Source organism: Pan troglodytes, chromosome 7 (genome assembly GCF_028858775.2).
Source record: "Pan troglodytes isolate AG18354 chromosome 7, NHGRI_mPanTro3-v2.0_pri, whole genome shotgun sequence".
Taxonomy (NCBI): domain Eukaryota; kingdom Metazoa; phylum Chordata; class Mammalia; order Primates; family Hominidae; genus Pan; species Pan troglodytes.
The window spans coordinates 110,763,199-110,786,694 of NC_072405.2; the positions used below are offsets into that span (position 1 = coordinate 110,763,199).

General features: G+C 37.9%; 1 protein-coding gene across 4 annotated transcripts in view; it reads right to left on the minus strand.

Moving 5' to 3' along the window:
• Positions 1 to 1,807: 1,807 nt before the first annotated feature.
• The window catches only part of ANKRD46 (ankyrin repeat domain 46), a 40,380-nt gene continuing 18,691 nt past the window's right edge, over positions 1,808 to 23,496 (minus strand). For 2 of the 4 annotated variants that reach the window (XM_001152837.8, XM_054657424.1), the window contains exons 2-6: positions 14,495 to 14,597; positions 13,643 to 13,747; positions 10,554 to 10,891; positions 8,870 to 9,028; positions 1,808 to 3,808 (exon numbers count right to left, since the gene is read on the minus strand). In XM_001152837.8, the coding sequence (XP_001152837.1) occupies positions 3,592 to 3,808; positions 8,870 to 9,028; positions 10,554 to 10,864 (687 nt within the window). In that variant the 5' untranslated portion in view covers positions 10,865 to 10,891; positions 13,643 to 13,747; positions 14,495 to 14,597 and the 3' untranslated portion in view covers positions 1,808 to 3,591. The remainder of the gene's footprint in view (positions 3,809 to 8,869; positions 9,029 to 10,553; positions 10,892 to 13,642; positions 13,748 to 14,494; positions 14,598 to 23,496) is intronic. The other 2 variants (XM_009455740.4, XM_003951313.4) reach the window with 1 other exon arrangement.

The following is a 23,496-nucleotide window of genomic DNA, read 5'->3' on the forward strand; positions in this document are numbered from 1 at the left end:
TTTTCTAAACACACGAATGTCCAGCAGAACATTCAAGAATCATGTGGGATTTAGAACAATCCTTTGTTAGACTAAACTGTCCCATGCACTGTGGGATGTAAAACAACTATGGTCCCTGCCCACTGATTGCCAGGAGTGGCCCTAATTACTTCTAAAACCATTAGTCCAAGCTCAACATATGAATTCTACCAACCCCACCCCTGCCAATGACTGGTTCATCAATCCAGGCCTAAGTCAACCTGTGTAAGGGTACTGGTTGGTTTGAGAATGGGGTACACGATATCATGTCAGCCAATGAAACAGCTTGTTTGCATCAAAGTTTCCTACGAGGGAGTCACAGGAAAGACGGTCTCTTCTCTATGTGGTGATAAATGGATGTGATGTCTAAAAATTCTGTACTCATTGCAGAACCAGCTGGAGGAAGGAGCCAACAAGGAGGGCAGGGCAAGAGCACAAGGGAACTGGGCTAAAGATTCTGGATGATGTCACCCTTGGGGTCAACCCTACCTTTTTATGTAAACGGGCTTTATGTAACTGGACTTTCAGTTACATAAACAAATACATTTCCTATGGGGTAAGCTGTTTTGAATTCGGATTTTGGTTCTTGCAGCTGAAAGCACTTTGATACATGCATAAACAATTTCACAAGTCAAAGACTGAGGCCTGGTTTTGAAATAAAAACATAGAAACCAAAACAGCAGCAGTGGCAGGTGAATATTGTTCCTGGGCTTCTACACGAAGTGGTAAACCTGTGGCAGGTGCTGCTGATCGGAAGCCTGCATGCTCCACAGGTGAGGGGGCTCCACACTGCCAGCCTGTATAGTTCATTCATGAAGGTACAGGCGCGCTGTGGAAGGAGGACCAAGCACAGCTCACACCTGCAGCTTGTTGCGGGGGATGCATAAAAGGCAAAGAGCTATTCAACCTGAAAAGAAAAAATATAGCTACAGGTATAAAAGCAATGCTATAAGTATTTGTGTACCAAGAGCTCTACAGGATGCTCTGTAGACAGATGGGGTTATAAACATGGACTAAGTCCCTGCTCTCATGAAGCCTACAATTAAACAAGTTAGAAAGAAAATCATGTTTACAGAGGAACGGATCAAGGAATGCAAAATACAAGTAATAAAACTGAGTGTGGTAAGTGGTGGGGAAAGGAGGGGTTGGGAAGGAGACAGTCAAGTACGGTTAACTATGGAAGACTTTCTGACAAGCCAGGGTTGGAGTTTGAATATTAAAGCTTCTACCACTGGGAAGATGTGTAAGAAAGGAAAAAAAGTAAGTATATAGGACCACGAGTGGAAAATTTAGTAATGTCCTGCTGAAATGGTATCAGGCGAGGTTCTGGATAAACATGGTTCCATTTCCAGATTCAAGAAAGACAGCGGGACAGGAGGAAAGCGCAAGCATAATTGGGGCTGGAGCCTCAATCTGGAATCCCTCTTCCACCAGGTCCTACCTGTTTGACCTTGGACAAGTTACTTAGCCTTCCCTGTGTCCATTTTCTCATCTTATAAACTGGGGACATGTAGTGCTCAAGGGGGCGTAGGGTAAAACTTGCATGCTAAAAACTTGCATAATTGGGAGGGGCTTAATTGTGGTAGTTATGATCATCACCCTTAAATCTACGAGCAATTCACTCAAATTAATTTCACAGTATTTATAAGGCAAACATATATGAAACTCAATATACCTAATACATTAGGTTTGAAAAAAAGCTGTGTTTTAAAAAGCAGCTAATTGCAATCCATTACAAAATCCCCAAATTAAAACTATAATACACTAAAAAAAAAAAGAGAAATCGTGATTAAGGGATATATAAATACATTTATTGGTGGTATTCCTGAATGATGAATGCAGAGAACAGAATACAAAGAAATCAGCACATAAAAGGAACCATTAATCTTTAAAAATGCTATATACTTACATTTTGACCAATTTTGCATATTTGTTTAGATTTACAAACAAATGTAAAGCTAATTCCAAAGTTTTCTTCTGAATATACTTCAAATTTGAATTGTAGTGTTCTCCATTCCAAAGCCAGCTGTTTTTTGCTGGATTTACACCAACTATGATTTACTTTGTTTGTATCTAACCTAAAAGCAAGACTCTGCAAGCTGATCCTGAAGCAGCCAGTTACTCAGGAATTTTACAACAGCTATTAAAGAGAGGATAAAGCCACATGAAAGAGCAAGCCTCAATACTAGATACATAGATACAAGAGAAAATACCAAGAAGCAAAAAGAATCACAGAAATACCAATTCTATTCTAAAGCATAATTTCTAATTCTAGCAGCAATTCAATTAGCAATAGCTTAGGTGCCTCTATTCCAAAAAACAAAACCATTAGTTCTTCCACTACAATTTCCTGACTTTACCCAATGAATAATTATCAAGCCTTCATATTCTTTTTTAACCACTCAAGAACATAATTCATACATTATAGAATCATTAACGAAAGAGGCCTTCAAACATACTGCTGAAAGCTGCAATATAGTTTGAGGGCCAGATTTCAATTTACATAATATTACCATTCATAAAGAGTTTATGACACCCAGTACGATACTGTTCAGCACTGTTAACTCAGAAATGCTCCATCCATTCTTGCCATCAGAGAATTACAGATATGGATGGGATTGTTAAAAGTCTAACAGGCCCTCCAAATAGGATTGCACATGAAATAATTACGAACTATGATAAAACTGTGACAACACAGCTAGCTTATAGAACTGAGTTTTTCACTATAATAGCACTACAGAATTATGACAGTTAAATATCAGAATTATTTTTCCCTGCTAACTATTCAGTAGAAAAAAGGATTTTCTGACTGTAATTCTGATGAACTGTTATCTTTGATGACTAGGATACTAGGGAAAATTGGAAAGTGAACAAAATGAACTCATTTATTTTTCACAGATATTAACAAGCAAAGCAGTTTACAAAAAGATCAAAAATTATCCTAAAAACAAATAAATATAAGATCAAATCAATTATCTTTGAACAAAATATAGCTCATTTTCAAAAGTTTTGTTTGGTTTGTGACTAGACTTAAAAATACTAAAATAAGCCAAATAGATGCTAACAATACTAATTTGCACACAAGATTTGAAAAAAGTACTTCAAGTTTTATCTCTTATCCCTAGAGAAAGTAAATAAAAAGTGGCTCTTGCAAAAATAAATGAAAACAAAACCACCAACAAAAACTAATCATATAAGATACTGTTTTTCTTTTTGAATACTTCAATTGGTCCTATATTAGGATAAGGTTTTGATAGCAAGGACTTCCTAGCTTCTTCCTTTATCTTCCATTCTCTAGTCACTTCCGTGTTTTTATCAAACAAGGCTATGTGTAGGCTTCCCTACAAAGTCAGGTTGAGTCAGAGGTAGCGTTAGGATGCAATATACTTGATCATAGTATGTAGTTAGTTCAAATGAACACATCATTATCTAAAAGGATTACAATAATTAAAAATGCAAAAAGAACATGTACTGCCCTCACTGCTTTGCGCTAAGAAAAATTCTGAGAAACTGAGAACAAACATTGGAAGCCAGGAAACAGGCAATTAATTGCCTCATCTTCCATGAGCTCCTTTAATGCACCAGTTCAGGCTGGTTTTCCACGAAGGGTAGCACCCCACTCACATAATAAGCAATGCCAAGAGACAGCAAAGCAATGACGAAGATCAACAGCAATACTCTCCAGAAGCCCAGATCCTCCACAAACTCCTGCCACGTGGTTCGGAAGCTGGAGAGGACTCCTTCACCTTGCTGCAGGTTGGGATTGAGGAGTGAATGGCTTTCCATGGCACTGTGGAAGAAGAAAGAGCAAAAAGGGCATTAAAAAAAACACAGCAATTCCAAAAACATAAAACCACAGGGCTACTATTTAGAAAAGACCAAATATACACACACACACACACACACATATATATATATATACACACTCTTACATGCTTACGTATCTGAACAATATATACTAAACTGTAAATTGCTAAATGGTAATGAGTATGTTTCTCTTGGTTTAGAATTTAGTAAACTCAAGTTAAAAATTCTATTTAAAAGGTCCTGGCTGGGCGTGGTAGCTCATGCCTGTAATCCCGACACTTTTGCAGGCCAAGGAGGGAGGATCACTTGAGCCCAGGAGTTCGGGACCAGCCTGGGTAACATAGCGAGACACCATCTCTATTTTTTTTTAAGGTGTCCTGAGCAGAAGTCTTGAAATAGGTTATGAGTTGTTTCCATCAAGATATTAAACCACAACACATTCTTGTTATGTTAAATTTAGAAGATTCAAAGTGCAGACTCATAATTTAAGAATGTGTTAATACGAATAAGCAGACATGCAGGTGATGACACCTGAAGAGGACAGTCATCTACAAGTCAAGCAGAGAGGCCTTAGAAGAAACCAACTTTGTGACACCTTGATCTCAGACTTCTAGGCCCTAGAACTGAGAAAGTAAATGTCTGTTGGGGGGAGGGGGGAAGATGAGTAAATCTAAAAAGTCACTTATACAGTGTGTGTGAATCTTGAAGTTAAAAGGGAATTTTTATTAATTTAGTTCAATAATCTGACCAATGAAGGAATTCCTTCTTTAATTGTAATTCTCTAATAATGGAAGGTTACTCCTCAGCCTGTTGTACATGTGGACTCGTCTAGTCATCAGAAATTCTTTTTTTTTTTGGAGACAGAATCTCACTCTGCCGCCCAGGCTGGAATACAGTGATGCGATCTCAGCTCACTGAAACCTCCACCTCCCCAGCTCAAGCAATCCTCCTGCCTCAGCCCCGCAGGTAGCTGGGACTACAGGTGCATGCCACCATGGCTGGCTAATTTTTGTATTTTTGGTAGAGACAGGGTTTCGCCATGTTGCCCAGGCTGGTCTTGAACTCCTGAGCTTAGGTGATCCACCTGCCTTGACCTCCCAAAGTGCTGGGATTACAGGCATGAGCCATCACAGCTGGCCTAATCATTAGGAATTCTTAATAGTTTCTTCCTATTGGTGTTAGTTCTATCTTGTACAATAAGACAGAATATGTTCATTTCTCTTCTGCATAAAGGCTAGTCTAGTTGAAAATAAGGTAGTGCAAATACCATAAAAACACTGATTCTGGTTTTCAGAACTTCATCAATGAGAAATACGACTACCACAAAGAGAAACTGCATCTGACTTTGGTACTTGGAAGCACTAAGGGAAGAGCACTCATGGTTATATCACAACATACAGGCCCAGTAAGAGGGTATCATTTAGATTAAAGCCACCATAACCATGATCATAGGAATCAACTATCTACTGGTTATCAAAGTTCATTACTATCCTTCCTAACTCCCATAAAACAGTATCTTAGAGTCTCATTCATTATGAACTATGAGTAAACATGCAAAACTGACATTTTTTAACCTACAACTTTATTTTACTTCTTGATACCATCAAACAAAAGTCCTTCAGCCTTTACCAACATTAGAGGTCTTCTCTGATCATGGGAAACTGACTTCCTAATGGGCCAGTCTGCTTAACACCCAAACTTTTTTTTTTTTTTTTAATAATTAAAACATGTTTATTCTCTGAATAAGAGATGATGTTTTCAGTGGGAATCTACAACACCACGGTAATTTTGGAACACTTGACAGCAAGTTTAAAAATAAGATTAGGACTTTGAGAAGGCCTAAAAGAGTAAAACCACAAATAGATAACAAAGTTCTGCAGAGGCTTAGTTTGACCTATGTAAAATTTATTGATTACGAGTTGACATGCCCTTATACATGTTAGGTATAAAATGAAAATTCCATGAGCATTCTCATTGTTCTTCAGAGCTCATGAAGCTCTGCCAATCGGGATATTCTATAAAGACTTTATCCAATGAAATGCTTTCTACTGTCCAGGGAATATCTGATTCTAACATAATGGGGTGTGTGTATAATCTTTTTTTAAAAACGTGATATCTACACTGTCTTTGGGGGGTGTGTTTGCATGTATCTTTTTTAAAAAATGTGATAGCTATACTGTTTTTGTTATCCCATACCTACAAAGTAAAAAGGAATTAAACTTAGAGTTATATGGAGGAGTGGGGAAATGTTTTTCATTAACTTGATTTATAGTCCCTTATAAGGCCTGCAGAAGTTGTGCTGTCTTGGGGGAATCCTAAGAGAAATGGAAAATATTATAGTAAATACATTTAAAACCCTGCTTTATCTTCTGCTCTAGAAAAAGCCGTTACACAATTATGCCATAATGCCATGTGCTAGCCAATCTCTTTAAACTTTTTAATCTACTTTTTATTGAGATATAATTCACATCCCATAACATTTACCTTTTGAAACTGTACAATTCAGTGGCTTTTCATATATTCCCCAAATTGTACAACCATCTCTTTTAATTCCAGTACACTTTCAGCACCTCTATAAGAAACTCTGTACCTATTAGCAGTCACTCCCATTGCCCCTTCTCCCAGCTTCTAGTCTACTTTCTCATCTACTTTCTGTCTCTATGGATTTGCTTATTCTGGACATTTCACATAAACAGAATCATGTAATATGTGGCCTTTTGTGCCTGGCTTCTCCAATGTAGCATGTTTTCAAAATTTATCCATGCTGTAGCATGTATCAGTACAATATAATAATATTAGTAATATTCCACTGGATGAACAGATGATGTTTATTCCTTCATCAGCTGATGGATATCTGGGTGGTATCAATGTTTTGGCTATTATGAATAATGCTGCTATGAACATTCATATATAAGTTTTTGTGTGGACATATGTTTCAATTTTCTTTGGTATATTCCTAGAAGTGGCACTGCTGGTCAGATGGTAACTCTACGTGTAGCTTTTTGAAGGACTGCCAGACTTTTCCAAAGAAGCTGCTCTACTTTCCATTCCCATCAGCAGTGTATGAGGATTCCAATTTCTCCACATCCTCCAGAGCACTTGTTATTATCTATCTTTTTAATTGCAGCTATCCTAGTGGGTGTGAAGTGGCATTTCACTATGGTCCTCATTTGCATTTTCCTAATGACATTACCTTTCAACTTTCTGATTTAAGCTTCAACCACTGAATTTCTACCATGACACTGAGGGGTAGGAGTAAGATAGGAAAACTAGGTAATAAAAGTGTTAATAACTCAATTTTTGAAAAACGAGCTTTATACAGTGTTACAATTAATACAGACTCTCATGCTGCAGTGAAATGGCAGGTATGTGAAGGAAGCAGGAGTACTTCCACTGCTCATCCAATGGAATATTATTTTGTACTTATCACTTCTTAGTAATCACAACTGAGGCAAACTAATGCTAAAAGTATATTTCTAATAAAAGGGTGCCAAGAAACTGGCTATTAACAAAATAAAGATCCTAAAAATATACCAAACAAAAACACATTCTTGGTTGTTTTTCATGGTAAAGAAGCTTAAAGTACTTAATGTTATTTCATAAAAAGATAAAAATAAATTTCAAGTTATCTTAGAGGAAAAAATCTTTAACAAATAATAGTTAACTCAATATTGTTAAAGTGCTTATGCCATTCTGTCAATCCAAAGTACACAGGAGAGAAAAACAAGGGCTTGCAAATACATCTCTGACTTCTTGTTTATCTATTTGTCAGCTTTCAGTGATCACTCAAGAGGAGTATGCACTGTTCCAGAAGTAAAGCTCTTGGATTTCTTTAGGACTGTATTAAAGTGCTTGAAAGTATCTGAACAAAATAGACCTAAGCTTGAGAGTGGAATTAATGGTCCCCAAAGAGCACATCAACTGGCACACGAGAGGAAGAAAGCAAAAATGGGTACAAAGGAATCAAATGAAGGGTAAGCTATGAAAAATAGAGAGGATTTCATTTAGAACTCACAGAAACAATGATCCCAATGGTCTAAGTGGATTATGTGATTCTAAATCCAAGTCCTAGTCCATCAGCTACTAGGTAAACAGCTGATGTGGGCCCTTGCTTATTCTATTTACAACCTACTGAGAATACTGGGAAGAGGCTATGGAAGCTCAGCATCCTTTTTCCTTCACGTGTATAATGTGGAAGGCTGAAACTGCATGGCGGTCAACCAGATAATATGCTATTAGAACTAAGTCTGGCCTATTAACTTTACCTGTTGAGCCCAGTGACATCAGGAGAAAAGATGGTGCGCCACCTTTTTGGAGCTCTCTGAACTGCATTCTCCATTGCCTCTAGATGAGAAATGATGAGCTATTCAAGACCCTGTCAGTTACCACATCTTAGCTTCAATTACTTACAGGAATCCAAATTTCATTAGCTCCAACTCATATGAAAGTCACTTTCACTTTCACATTACTGAACTGTGCATGTGTTAAATACTATCTTGCTTTCCCTCTCTTGTTTTCTTGTTTCTCAGCATTCCACTTCCCTACCCTTGAAACTACCTTTCAGTCTTTTCTAAAATTGCCCAAGTTCTTGGCTTTACTTATACTTCTCTTTTTTTTTTGAAATTCCATTCTTTTTGTGACCTGTACTTAAAATCATCAAGCTCCGGCTTCCTCCCCTCAGATTCATTTGTTACTATTTCTCCTTTGTACTGTCAATACAGCAGGTGGCTAACAGAACATTATGTGCACATGACATGTAGTACTTTCTGTTAATAGCTTCTCAATTGTAATCTGCAGTCATAAGGTCCTATATAAAGTTCAAGTTGCACTTAAAAGCAAATGAATATTAAAGTTCACAAAGTTAACCATAAATCCACATACTTAAAGTGACTTTCCCCTTAAAAAATCGTATTATCTTGCTGGGTGTGGCTGCATGTGCCTATAGTCCCAGCTAGTCAGGAGGCTGAGGCAGGAAGAATGCTTGAGCCCAGGAGTTCAAGGCATGAGTAATACAGTGAGAAAAAAAAAGTTGTATCTCCAGTACCTTTCACTCTCAGCTGTTTGCATGGTCTCCAGTTTCGAGTGGGTTCCTCTGTTAAATCCTTTCACCTCCTGTTCTTCCAAAGATTCCAGCAATCGGATGACATCTTTATTTACTCCTCTGCGCTTTGCCAGAACTAAAGGGGTAGCACCTTGATGATTGCTAAAAAAAAAAAAAAAAAAAAAGTTTATAAAAATAAAGAAGCCATCATAGCAGTTATACTACATTGTCAGTTCCATTTTTAGTACCCACTTATATAGATCTCAGTGAAGAAAGAATGGGCCCAATTAGGGCCTACCCTAGGGCCGTGGGGAACTAAAGGAGTATTTGGCTCACTACAACTTTTCCACCATGAGCCTTGACCATCTGGCTGCAATCAGACCTTGACTGATGGGATTTCTGCACAGTTCATCACAGAGGCCGTTATCCTGTTAACCAAACACGTCCCCCACCTCCAGCCCCCATCCTCACACTGAATGTCTCCTCAACAGCAGATTATGGTAGAAGTAATAGCCGTGTGCCTCTATTTTTTTTTTCTGAATTGTACTATAGAAAGTGTTTATGAAGAACAAATCACCAGGGGGAAAAAAAGGATGGGTCCAATTTAACTCAAAAGTAAAACCCAGAGCTGAGCCAAACATCCAGTGTAGCTGAATTTTGAATTAACCCTTGTTTTTCTTTTTCTTTTTTTTTTTACTTCCAGGGAAAAGAAAAAAGAGAACATATAGTCAAAAAAGTGGATAAATCTAGTTCTAGATTCATTCTTATTTGATATTTACATTTTACGAGACAAGTACTTTTTCTAAAAAAGTCTAAGAAAAAAATGTCAAATAAGCTGCTTCGGTTCACGCAGCTATTTAGCGCTAATAATAGGTTAGAACCCCAATCACATTAAATCCTGCAGTCAATTCCTACCCCATTTTGTCCTGCAGAAACAAAAGCATTTACTGTCTTATTCAGATTTAGGGGCATTATGGCATCAATAAATTAGGGCAGTGTGTAACTGTAATTTCAAGGTCAAGCTCAGTTTTACAGGTGACTTGACATCGTTCCCACTCAAAAAGCAGAGTATCACTAAAACAAACAAAAAGCCCCATGACTTCCTCAAATTGTTCAGTCTAAAAAGGATCCTGGACTCCCGGGAGATTATGAAGCTCACATGGTGCGTTACATGACAGAAGGCACACAAGCGTTAGAGTCAGCGGAACTAGGTTCAAATTCCAGCTCTGTCCCTTATAAGCTGTGACCTTTTCAAATCCTCTATAAACTGTGTGAACTTTGTCCAATCCTTTTTTGTCTTCACTATCTAATCTGTAAAATGAAAACACCTATCGTGAGAGCTCTTCATTCTGAGGACTAAATGAGCTAACAAGTAAACACAGTCTAGCTCATAGATTTTCAACAAATGTTCTTTTCTTCTTCTTCCCTTGTTGTAACACTACATAATTAATTAGTAGCAGAAACTACCTACTATTTTCATAGAAAAAAATATGCTGCTTTAGCAAAAATCTAGAAGTCAGCCCCTCATTCCCTCACTTGCCTAACAGGATTACACTGTCTTCAATGCTTTCTGAACTTATTTCAACTGATTAATGAGGAAACAAAATCAACAGACCCAAGATAAGACTATCAGTTGAGAGATTAATGGGAAGAAATGACTAGACTTCTAAAACCACAGAGAACTTACCAAATATCAATTTTGAGTCCATTGGAAACCAAAAATTGGATAGTATCCACATGGCCACAGAGGTGAAGAGCTGTGTTTCCTTGATAATCTGTGGCCAGAAGATCGGCACCGAATTTATGCAGTAACTGGCAGATGTCTACATTCCCTCGAGCTGCTGCAAGGTGAAGGCCTGTTCTGCCCCTGCTGTCACGAATATTTGGGTCAAAGCCACTTTCCAAAAGCCGCTTGGAATAATTAAAGTCCCCATCAATACAGGCTTGTAGCAAGGGCACGTTAGTCTGAGAAGAATCATTTACAAAAACATACGACATTGTTCTGATGTGGTGGATGGAACACGCCTGTAATGAAATAGGTGAGTGAGATTCCATGAAGACAAATGAAATCAAGACAAAGGAGTCATTTAGAAAAGCAATATTTCTCATCCTTTTTGGCCTCCTGCCTCTAATAAATAAATTACCAAACAGAAACAACAACAAAGTTATCAATTGTATTTTATTTTCCATTAAAACATTTTATTTTCTTCACTTCTGCTGGATTAAAATTCCAATTCAATTACTGTAAAGCTCTATTTTGCTTTTCACCATGTAAAAAGATTAAGAGATATTTTTAAAGTTAAGCAAGATATAATAGCTTAGATTTAAGTATTACATTGTCAGAACACATAGATAACATGGTGTTTAAACATCAAAGAACTACCCATATATAAATGCTACCGCTGGTAGACATTCTTATTTAATACAAACGAATTCTCTTTGATATATTTGCTTCTTCTTGTATTTGAGATATTCTACATGGTAACTAAAACTACTTGCATGAAAAGAACTTATACTCAACAAAGACCTGTAGAGTGTTATGTTTATAGCACAATTTTTTTTTTTTTGAGATGGTGTCTCACTCTATTGCCCAGGCTGGAGTGCAGTGGCGCGGTCTTGGCTCACTGCAACCTCCATCTCCCGAGTTCAAGCGATTCTCCTGCCTCAGCCTCCCAAGTAGCTGGAATTACAGGCGTCTGCCACCATGCTCAGCTAATTTTTTGTATTTTTAGTAGAGACGGGGTTTCACCATGTTGGCCAGGCTGGTCTTGAACTCCTGACCTCATGATCCGCCTGCCTTGGCCTTGCAAAAAGTGCTGGGACTACAGGCGTGAGCCACCGCGCCTGGCCTATAGCACAAATTTTAAGAGAAAGGCTAAGGAAAGTAACAAACTGAATTTAAAAACCAGAGCATGAAATCAATTCAGATTATGCTTTTTCCACTATTGATCTTATTCTGCTGTGCTCTGTGGTTATCTCAATATGTGACTGTGCCAAATTCCCACCGTCCAAAGACTGAGAGATGAGGGGAAAAAAAAGTAGGGCTGTCTGGGAATACCAAGTCAGGACAAAGCAGCAATCCCAACTAGGTCTGATGTGAATTTCATCTCTTGGACTCATCCAGCTCACCAGTTTGCCCACATCTCTTTCACAGATGTTTCCTGGCCCCACTGGCGCACCTGAACTCAGGTAAGAGTTCGGGCGGATCACGAGGTCAGGAGATCGAGACCATCCTGGCTAACACGGTGAAACTCCGTCTCTACTAAAAATACAAAAAATTAGCCGGGCGCGGTAGCGGGCGCCTGTAGTCCCAGCTACTCAGGAGGCTGAGGCAGGAGAATGGCGTGAACCCGGGAGGCGGAGCTTGCAGTGAGCCGAGATCGCGCCACTGCACTCCAGCCTGGGCGACAGAGCGAGACTCCGTCTCAAAAAAAAAAAAAAAAAAAAAGAGTTCAGCATCTGCCTGGTGCACCTGAACTCTCAGGACATTCTGCTCTACCAAACTGCATACAACTAGGTCTCTCTCTCTTCCCCTAGGTTCATTTAAGAAAGAGTTAAAGCCTGTCAAAAGAAACTTCGCTAGGAAATTGACGAGAAAACAAACAAGAAAACAGAAAGGCAGAGACCAATGCTTTTCTAGAGATGGCTTTTTTATTCTTAGGTTACAAAAGCTTAGTCACATATGGACTTGGCTTATACAGCTGATCAGGTAAAGCCTCTTTCTGAAACACTGATGGAACTGGATGCTAGACCCATCTATTCTTGTGCCTAACCTCAAGGGGATTCAGGGAAGCCTGGTTGCTGAGTTTGTTGAGATTGCTGCCCCTATTCCTTTCAACTTGGCTTCTCAGCAGAGCCATTGTCCCAAAATCTGGGGCTGCCTTACACAAGGGTTCTGCTGCTACCATGGGCTCTCTGTGGAAAGAGTGGGCATTAACATACACTGAGACTTGTTCTGAGCCAGGTACCAACTAGGAGCTTTTAATGAATTTAATTTAATCTTCCTAACAACTCCACAGTAAGGCTTTTTTATACCTGAATTTCAGTGAGGAGCCACTGAAGGATTTTTTTTGTTTTAAATTGAGACACGTTCTTGCTCTGTCACCCAGGCTGGAGTGCGGTGGTACAATCATGGCTCACTGCAGCCTCAAACTCCTGGGTTCAAGTAATCCTCCCACATCAGCCTCCTAAATAGCTGGGACTACTATTTCAATGAGTCCAGCCCATTGAAGAATTTTAAGTCAAAGAAATGGCACGGTCTTATTAGTCTTTCAGAAAGATGACTTGGATGGCAATATGGAGGCACTGGATTGTAGAGACAAAGACTGGAGGCAGGGAGATCAGTCATTAGGTCATTGCAGCTATCTAGGCAAGAAATGAAAACCTGACCTAAGGCAGTGGCAGGCAGAAGGGGACACACTGGAGAGGAACAGAGAAGACAGAATTAGCACAACTTAATGACTCACTGGATATGAAATGAAGGGTGAAAAGGGGCTGTTAAGAATAATTTCAAATAAGAAAAAAAGTTTATGATTAAAAACTACAGAGATTAAAATCAAAATAAACTTCAGATTATGATACATATGATGACTTTTTAAAAATCTGGCTGGACACAGTGGCTCACACCTGCAATCCCAGTACTTTGGAAGGCCAAAATGGGAGGATAGCTTGAAGCCCAGGAGTTCGAAACTAGCCTGGGCAACATAGCGAGAGACCCTGTCTCTATAAAATATTTTAAAATTAGCCAGGCATGGTGGTGCGCGCCTTTCGTCCCACCTGTTCGGGACGCTGAGGTGAGAGGATCACTTGAGTCCGGGAGGTCGAGGTTGCGATGAGCTGTGATTGAGCCACAGCACTCCAGCCTGGGCATCAAAGTGAGGCCTGTCTCAAAAAAACAAAACAAACCAAACCAAACCAAACCAACAAACAGAAAAACTCAATGAGAAGAATTTACTCAATAAAATAGTCAAGAATTCTTTTGCGAGGGTAATCTAAATATTTTCCCTTACAGCAAGGGTGTCCAACATTTTGGCTTCCCTGGGTCACAATGGAAGAAGAATTGTCTTGGGCTACACATAAAATACATAATGATAGCTGATAAGCTTTAAAAAATTGCAAAAAAAATCTCAGAATGTTTTTTAAAATTTATGAATTTGTGTTGGGCTACATTCAAAGCTGTTCTGGGCTGCAGGTTGGACAAGCTTGCACAGTATTGAATCATAAAAATGGAAAAGCTATCATAAACCTTTTTCAAAATGAAATGCCACATATCAAGTGCTTTTCAAAAGGTAATGTGTTTTGGTTAAATTTTTAAAAATAGATAATTTAAAAAATCTAGTTGGTGTTTTTGATTCAAACACAGTAAGAATTCTTGTGGTTTGCAGACTAGGATACTTCTGAATGTTGGCTCAGCAAGAAATACAAGTCTCTGTGTCTGTTTTTCAGGAGAGAACAAGTGTGTATTTTGTCAGTTTCTCTGTGTCCCTGAGCAACTACTAAACTTAATCCCACATTTAATAAGCCCAATGATAGTTATTTTTCATCTTGATCACAGAATTGAATCTGTCCTAAGGCAGTTCACTGAAGGTTTCACATCTTGTGAGGAAGTCCACAGTAGTAAATACTCACGTAAGCCTTAAGATTAGATCTTTTCGTTCAGTGGTCACTCAGCAGTTTCTCTGAATTCTCAAGAAGGTTCAACAAAAATATTCTGTAATGTGCTGGCAAGGATCTACAGTAAATAGAAAATTAAGTTATAATAGAAGTGTGGTGAGAAAAAGAACTCACTGTTCTATTAAATACAGACAGGTTACTGAGCCTGAAGAAATTCTCTAGAAAATCTGTAGGTGAGGCATCAACTTGTGAGGCCAGAAAAATATCTGACGAGTAACAAAGTAGTGAAAAGGAAGCAAAGAAGGGCTTAATAGAAGCTGCTCTGTGGCCCACAAACAAGAAAGCAAGACAGAAAGATAAAAGAATAAGAATCAAATTATGTGCCATCAGTAAAGAACAAATTGGGCTCCGAAAATTCACTCTCAGTCATTACTTGGAATTCAGAATGCATATTTCTCACATTATAAATGGAGGCTAGATCCCAGATTAGTCCACAAAAGCATTTTTATAAATAAAATACTATTCATAGTGGGAAAAAATAAGTTTAAAAAGCCAATACTTATATTTAAACCAAACAGGATACATTTAAGAAAAAGTATTTCTAATCTACCTTGAATGCTGGTACTTAAATCTCTTTAAATCTGTTCCCTTCCTTGTCTTTTCAGTGTGAAATAAAACCTGGCCCAAGTCTATCTGTAGTCTTCTTTACATAGCCTGACGCTGCTCCCCTGCCCAGGCTGCACTTCTCTGCACTGAGAGAGACTACGAGGGCACCCTGTCTGCCCACTCAGCTCTTCTCTGGAGGGACCGTGGAAGCAGGGTCATGCGCAGGCAGTAAGGACCACAAAAATAGCAATATTAGTTCATGAAACAAACATTCACTGTGTGCCTGAAATGTGCCAGATACCATGCTATCAAGTCCAAATCCCAAATTCCTGGTCAGGGTGAAATACAGGTTAACTTTTTACCGATCATCCTTGTTCATTGTTATCAAATCCCTGTGAACAAATTTATATAGGGAAATAATTAATGGTATTTTACAAAGCTCCATTTACAATATGTAAGTCAGGTTGTATCATAAAGGCTATCAGTGCTAGGCTGGAACTGATGACAATAGCTGACAAACTGTACCTGAGGACCAGTCCCACACGAGGGTCAGTAAATATCACGAAGACATGATAACACACAAAACATCTATGCTCCTCGTTTCCTACTTCTTTTGTGATACCACAGTATCAATTTAGACGAACTTCATATCACGGAGCCACTTACCTTGATTTCCTTAAACAAATATTATGTATTCACCCAAAGCCTAATATTTTTCCTCTCTTGTCCTGACCTCTAGAGCTGAGTCTTTAACGACTAGAGCCTGTCTCTAATGTATGATTTGGCTTTAATTTTCAATGTTAATTAAAATGGTGCAAGTGGGTTATTCTGGATGTGGTAGAGCTCACATTATGGAAAAAGAAAAAATTTTGTTTTTCATCTAGAGATGGAATTATAGTTCATATGGTCATGCCCCCAAATAATCCTAATGTTCTCTTAAATCCACAAGAAAGACAATGCTTCTGCAATTTTTTCTTTTTTTATTTTTGAGACAGAGTCTCACTCTGTCGCTGGTGCCGGAGTGCAGTGGTGCAATCTCGACTCACCTGCAGAGGCCTCCGCGTTCAAGCAATTATCCTGCCTCAGCCTCCCCAGTAGCTGGGACTACAGCCATGTGCCACCATGCCTGGGTAATTTTTGTATTTTTAGTGGAGATGAGGTTTCACCATGTTGGCTAGGCAGGTCTTGAACTCCTGACCTCAGGTGATCCACCCACCTTGGCCTCCCAAAGTGCTGGGATTACAGGCGTGAGCCACCGCAACCAGCCTGCCATTTTCTTTGGATATTACAATGCCCCATAAGAAAATACACTTGAACAAATTACAGATTTGTATGATTTCATAATAATATTATACAAATTCATTAGACTAAATTACTAGAAACCTGCCAAGAAAACTTCCAAGACCTCAGTTAGACCTTACTCACTACACTCTGTTAATAGCTTCCCTAAGAAGTCATAAAGTGAATACAAATCAGAGCACATATTTAACGATTGTCCAATGGGTGAAGAGGACTAAAGACTTTTTTAAATTAAACTTTTTGAGATAATTATAAATTCATATGCAGTTGTAAGAAATAACACGGAGTGATCCTGCGCACCCTTTATCCAGTTTCCCCCAATGGTAACATCTTGCCAAACTATAGTACAACATCACAACCAGGATACTGACATTGATATAGTCAAGATACAGAACATTTCCATCACCATGAAAAATCTCTCATATGTTGCCCTTTTTAGCTATTCCTGCTTCCCTCCCATGCCAGTCTCTCCTTAACACCTAGAAAACACTACCTAGTCTTCCATTTCTTTAATTCTGTCATTTCAAGAATGTTGTATAAATGGAGCCATACAGCACATACAGGAACCTTTTGGGATTGGTCTTTTCACTCAGTATAATTCTCTGGAGATTCATCCAGGGTAGCTGTGTGTATCCATAGTTTGTCCCTTTTTTATCCATAGTAGTATTCCGTGGCATGGGTGTACCACAATATAACAGTTCATCTACTGAAGGACATCTGGTGTCTCCAGTTTTTGGCCATTGTTAAAGCTTCTACAAACATTTGTTTGTATGTGACTGTAAATCTTCATTTCTCTAGGATAAATGGTCAGGAGAGCAACTAGTGAGTCGTATGAAGACCTGAAGATTGTGACTAAAAGACTGTTGAGCATGAAGGTGTCTATTTCCCCCATTCAAGAAGAATGTAAGGTCATCTTTGGAGTCATGTGTCTCGGTGTCAGGTTATTTATGGAAGAACCTGTAGGACCAAGCATTTGCAAGGGCACAGGTGGATGTACTGGCATTTACCAAAGGGAGTGTTTAATAAGAACCATTCTTCAAACAGAATTACAGGCACTAATAAAAGTGTGAATAATGAACCAGTAATCTTTCAAGATTCACTGAGGACTGAGTCTGTGCCCCTGTGAATGGATGTGAAACCTAAGTAAACATAATGAAGCCTGCTTGGAGAGGTGGGAAAAGTAGCGGGGAGAGATATGTGATAGTCTGACTCTCCTGAAAGGCACTACTCTTAGGAGTGTACCATAGAGAGACAATTTTCTTGTCAGATGCTGTTAAAAGAACTTGATTACTCCACCCAGAATGTATATGGAGCTGGACTGCCTGGGTTTGAACCCCAGCTCAGCTACTTACTAGCTGTATGACTTAGCACTCAAAAATAAGCTGTTATCCTTTTCAGGCTAGACACAGCTCTGGGGAGACAGTCCTCAGCCATACGGAAGAAAGCTTGCATACAGCACTGATCCCCTGGTAACAGAGCAGCTTCTGATAATGGGGTGACATCTAGTGGGCAGTAAAGACCTCCAGGAAAGAAAAATAAAAGAACTGGGTCCTGGCAGAGGAAAAACCACATAGTCTAGTGCAAGAACAGTCAATATGGGAATAACCACGCCCCAGAAAGCACGCTGGTTGCTGACCAGGGCCCTGGTTCCCAAGGAACAGTGTCCATGAGGAACAGTGTCCACTGACTGGTTCAGAGGCAGGCTAGCTGGCATTGTTAAAAGCAGAGCTTTGGGGGTCAGGTTTTTGAGGGCTGGTGTAGCCTGACACTTAAAACTCCTCACTCTGTGCTCTGTGGCACTGCCTGAGAGACTTGAAGATGGCGTCATTTATCCTTTCACATGACGCAGTAACTTAGATCGCGGCAACAAGAGCTTCTTATGTCAACCAGCGCGCTTGTCTCAACCCAAACAACAATAAACAGGTTTTGATGGAAGCTTGTGATTCACTGACTTGATGAAAAGTCATGCCTAATTTTCTTTTATATCTCAAATTTTGGATCCACAATCTTAGGTCAATCTGTAAAACTTTAAGATATAATAGTATTCTTAATGGTTAAGGACTAATGGAGAGAATATATATACTTATAACTAAAAATTGTTCTATATCCAATATCAACAAGAATACATAATAGATGGATTTTTCATTTTGAAAGGCCATTTGGAAAGGGAAGACTAAGTACCACATTCTTGCTTCAAATGGACTGACTACATTATGCCTACACAAGCAATTTTGGTCAGAGATCAAAGCACCAGACATTTCAACAAAATGCAAGGAAAAAACGACATAGCTGGAAAGATATTCTGTCAGATCTTATTGCCTTTGCCATTTTCTAATGTCAAAGAAAAGTACTAAAACTGTAAAAATGAATGATACACAGTAAATGAAACCCCCAAATCTAGATTCTATCACTTGGTTATTCTTATCCTTTTAAGAGGATACAGCTGTTTCAAAATATAATCTCAGAGAACTATAAAACAAAAATTTCCAATGAAGTCATTAAATCCTAACTGCTAGTACTTTAAAATCACTGTTCTTAAAACCTGAGCTCTGCAAAAATCCAAAGATACTGGGCAAGGAAAAATGCCATGTTGAAAAGAAATTTAGCTGTGAGCAAGTAAGAATTTTAACAATTTAAAATCCTTCCCAAAACATTAACAATATATTTCTTCAGTCTGCTTATCTTCAGCAGCTATTTAAACAGCAACTCTTTCTCTAATAGAGTGATCTTAATTCCCAAGGCCCACAGACATTGAGTCTAGGGCCATACTGCTTTAAATGGCAGGGTGGGGCTTCATATTTAGTTTATATATTTCCAATATGCCCTGCAGCCGCTGTAAGTTGTCAAGATAACCAGGAGAAAACAGTTCATGTAAAACTTTGTTGCTTGTTCACAACTGTCCTAAAATTCCTGCCAGAATATGTTTCTAGAAGCCAAGAAATGGGTCTGATTTGTCTATATATACTGGCTGACTGCAATGCCTGGCACATTAAGTTTCTTGAAGTCTAGACATAGGGAAATCCAATAATTCTTTCCTGAATGTACACTCGATTAAGTTCATTGTCACAAGATTTTAAAGTAATATTTTTTCTTATGACTAGTTCTGCAGTGCATTGTAAAAATTTTTAGGAAATATGAAAAAAAAAGAAACTAAAAGCTGCACACAATCAACCATGAATCAAATTAATGATTCAACCAACCATGAATCAAAAATATTTGGGGAAAAAAATTGCATCTATACTGAACACATATGTACAGACTTTCTTTCTTGTCATTATTCCCTAAACAACACAGTGTAACAACTACTTCCGTAGCATTTACATTGTATTAGGTATTATAAGTAACCTAGAGATTATTTAAAGTATATGGAAAGATGTGCATAGGTTATATGCAAATACCATATCATTCTGTACCAGGGACTTGAGCATCTGTGAATTCTGGTATCTGCATGAGGTCCTGAAACCATCCCTCTTCAAACAGGGGTTTGAAGAGGATACTAAGGGAAGAGGAACCCATCCCTCTTCAAACAGAATTACAGGCACTAATAAAAAGTGTGAATAATGAACCAGTAATCTTTCAAGATTCACTGAGGACTGAGTCTGTGCCCCTGTGAATGGATGTGAAACCTAAGTAAACATAATGAAGCCTGCTTGGAGAGGTGGGAAAAGTAGCGGGGAGAGATATGTGATAGTGTGACTCCCCTGAAAGGCACACTACTCTTAGGAGAGTACCACAGAGAGACAATTTTCTTGTCAGATGCTGTTAAAAGAAATTGGATACTAAGGGATGACTGTATTCTATGTATGTACCATAATTTTACTGAATTCCTTAGCACATTAAAAAAGAATTTGTCCTGTATTTTTCCTATCACATAGATTCAATGACATTTTTGGCTAACCAAAATGTAAAAAGAATTTTGTGATGCAGATGAAAGCTGTCTAATGTATGGCTGTGGAACCAGTCTCTGACCGGTGAATAGTTTTACTGTGACGTCAATCTTGATGCAATGCTTTCTTTGCTCACTGCAAAACTTCTAAGATTCTGGTTTATGGTTCATCCTAAACTAGGATGGACTTAAGTTCCTTATTTCTCTATTTTTTGGAAAATTGTATTAGAAGGGCCTAGGAAGTAATTTCTCACTGATCATATGGCTAGGGCCCAATTTTTAACCTTTTAGTGATCTGTCCTAAATAAAGATAAAATATGTGAATATTTATTTGGATTCTTTAAAAAAGGAAAAGAGTTGCTCTCTTTCTGTGGGAAGTAAATAAAAGGAGGAACTAAGAACACTATCCTTTTAGGATATCCCAGTACTATGAAGAACATTGGAAAGAAGGAGTTTATAAGCAGAATCTTCTGAATTTTATTTCCAAGGCTCAATAATAACAGAAGTTCAAATTTTTAGCAAATTTTTGGAGCAATTTTTAGGCAGATGTAGCTCTACCACAGACATACATTTTTATTTTATATCCAACTTTGTAGAAAACACACATTTTGTGGTATTTCCAACATTTCAGTCTAATGTGGCTGTGTCTAAAATTCTTAACTTTTTGATGTCTTCAATACAAAGCTATTAGTAACTTCATAATTAAAACTATTAATGCATAAAAATGAGGTTAATTTGAAGTATGTGAATTATACAATAATACTTAAAGACAGGCCACTAGCCAGGTGCAGTGGCTCATACCTATAATCCCAGCACTTTGGGAGGCCAAGGTGGGAGGATTGCTTGAGCCCCGGAGTTCGAGACTAGCCTGGGCAACAATGCAAGACCCTGTCTGTACAAAAAACAAAAAAGGCCAGTTCACTGCGTTAAGTTCATATAATAATTAAAACTCTGTTAATCAGATATTACTTAGTAGATGTTCTTCTGGAATTAAGCTTAATGAAAAGAGAAAAAAGAATTTCTTGTTTGTTATGTCTGGTATTACTATGCAAATAATTGCTTGGCAACATTTGAGATACACAGTATTCTACATTTATTAAGTTATACTGCAGGCACAGTTCTAAGTGTTTTTCCTATAATAACTCATTTAATCCTCATAGAAACCCTACAAGGTACATGCATACTATCACTATACTCATTTCATGAGTAAAAAAAAAAAAGTCACTAAGTTTGTTTCATAAGATTTTTTGTTTAATGAATTAGCTTAGCAAATGTCTTCATCAAACATAAGGGAGAACATTAGTCTAGCATACACATTCCATATAACTCTTTACAATCATTTCATTCAAAGTGAATGTCTTCTTAAACTGTAGAAACAATACCTGGAAATGTCTTTTACTTCACAGAAAATATTCTAGCACACATAAGCCAAATTAACTGTTTTTAATCATCTCATAAAAATAAGTTTTTAAAGTATGGGAAAATAACAATAAAATATTTTTGGAAAAGTCTTCTACTTCACAGGTGACTAAATTCTTAGACTCATCATTCTCAAGTACTTCCTACTGATTGGGATAACAAGAAAACACCTAAATTTTTCTTTCTCCACCAGGAAATCAAAAAACACCAACAACGATTTCTGATATATTTCTGGCAATATTTATATTGCTTAACTATTATTTGTTTGCATTATTAAAGTTTAGTTACAATTCAACTTTTAGAAAAGGTATTGGCTTAAGACAAATCAAAATTAATTGTTCACAAAAGGAATGCTGGTTATTTTGGATATTCTATTTCACATTCTAATATCTTAGTATTTTCCAAAATCTTTACTATGTAATTTTACCATGTTTAAAATTCTTAGCAAGGGACTTCCTCCTCAGGAGGTTTCCAGTTTATAGTCTATCATTACATAATAAAGTTACTTGATTCTTTAAAACTGTTTTTTCTAGTTGCAACAGCACTTTATTTATATGGCCTAAGGGTGCCACCTTGTGGCCTGCATAGGCTTCAAGTTCAACTTCAGCATCTAGTATGGCATAAGGTGAGAAGTCTGTACCTCCGAAGTTTCTCTGTTCCATTTCAAGTTATTTACCATAATTCTCACTAACTGTTAATTTGTGAAAATCCAAAATTGGGATGAAGTTCAATTTTCCTTTTAAAAAAACTTTTCAAGAAAATTAATAGCAAAAATATGATTCCAGGCCTATTCAGAAATCTAAACCTCATTAAACCCACCTTAGCAGACTTTATATAAAGTGCTACTTAAATGGCATTCTAACTTATTCATTTATTGTGTTGTTTCAAAATATAAGAATTGTGAGTTTTGCAAAATATTCATTATTTTCTAAATAGTCTACAAAATTTAAACCAGACTTCACCCTAAGTAAGTTTGAAGGTATGAGATTGTATCCTTAGAAGAAGCTTAACTGTAGTAGTCACGTGTCGCTTAATGATGGGGTATGTTCTGAGAACTGCATCGTCTGGTGCTTTCACTGTTATGTGAACAACACAGAGTGTCCTCAGGTGCCTACACAAGCCTAGAGGATATAGCCTACTACATGCCCATGCTATACATGACTATTTCCATAAAATTCTTAGAGCTGGAAGGCCATCCAACATCATTTAACTCAATCTCATTATTTTACAAATAAGGACACTGAGACCAGAAAGGCTGTAACTTTGTTACTTTACATGCTACCGCTCATCCCCACAGGTTCTAGTCCTATTCATGATTCACTGTCGAAATACAAAATGCAGTCATACACTGCATAATGACATTTTGGTCAACGACGGACTGCATATATGAAGGTGGTCCCATAAGATTAGAATATTCTTACTATAACTTTTCTATGTTTAGATATACAAATATTTGCCACAGTATTAAAACTGTCTACAGTATTCAGCACAGTAACATGCTGTATAGGGTTGTAGCCTAGGAACAACAGGCCATACCATATGGCCTGGGTGTGCAGTAGGCTCTTGTATCTAGGTTTGGGTAGTAAGTACACTTTGTACACAAACAATGAAATAATCTAATGGTGCATTTCTCAGAATGCGTGTGCTTGTCATTAAGCAATGCATGACTATACATCATCTTCAACATAATAGTTTACTTTTCACGATTCTATTGTAATGTGTCCCTTTCCATGCTCTAGATTATGTGCTAGATGGGTGCAAGCATGTACTGCATCCTTCACACAAAACATACATAATGACAGTGGGT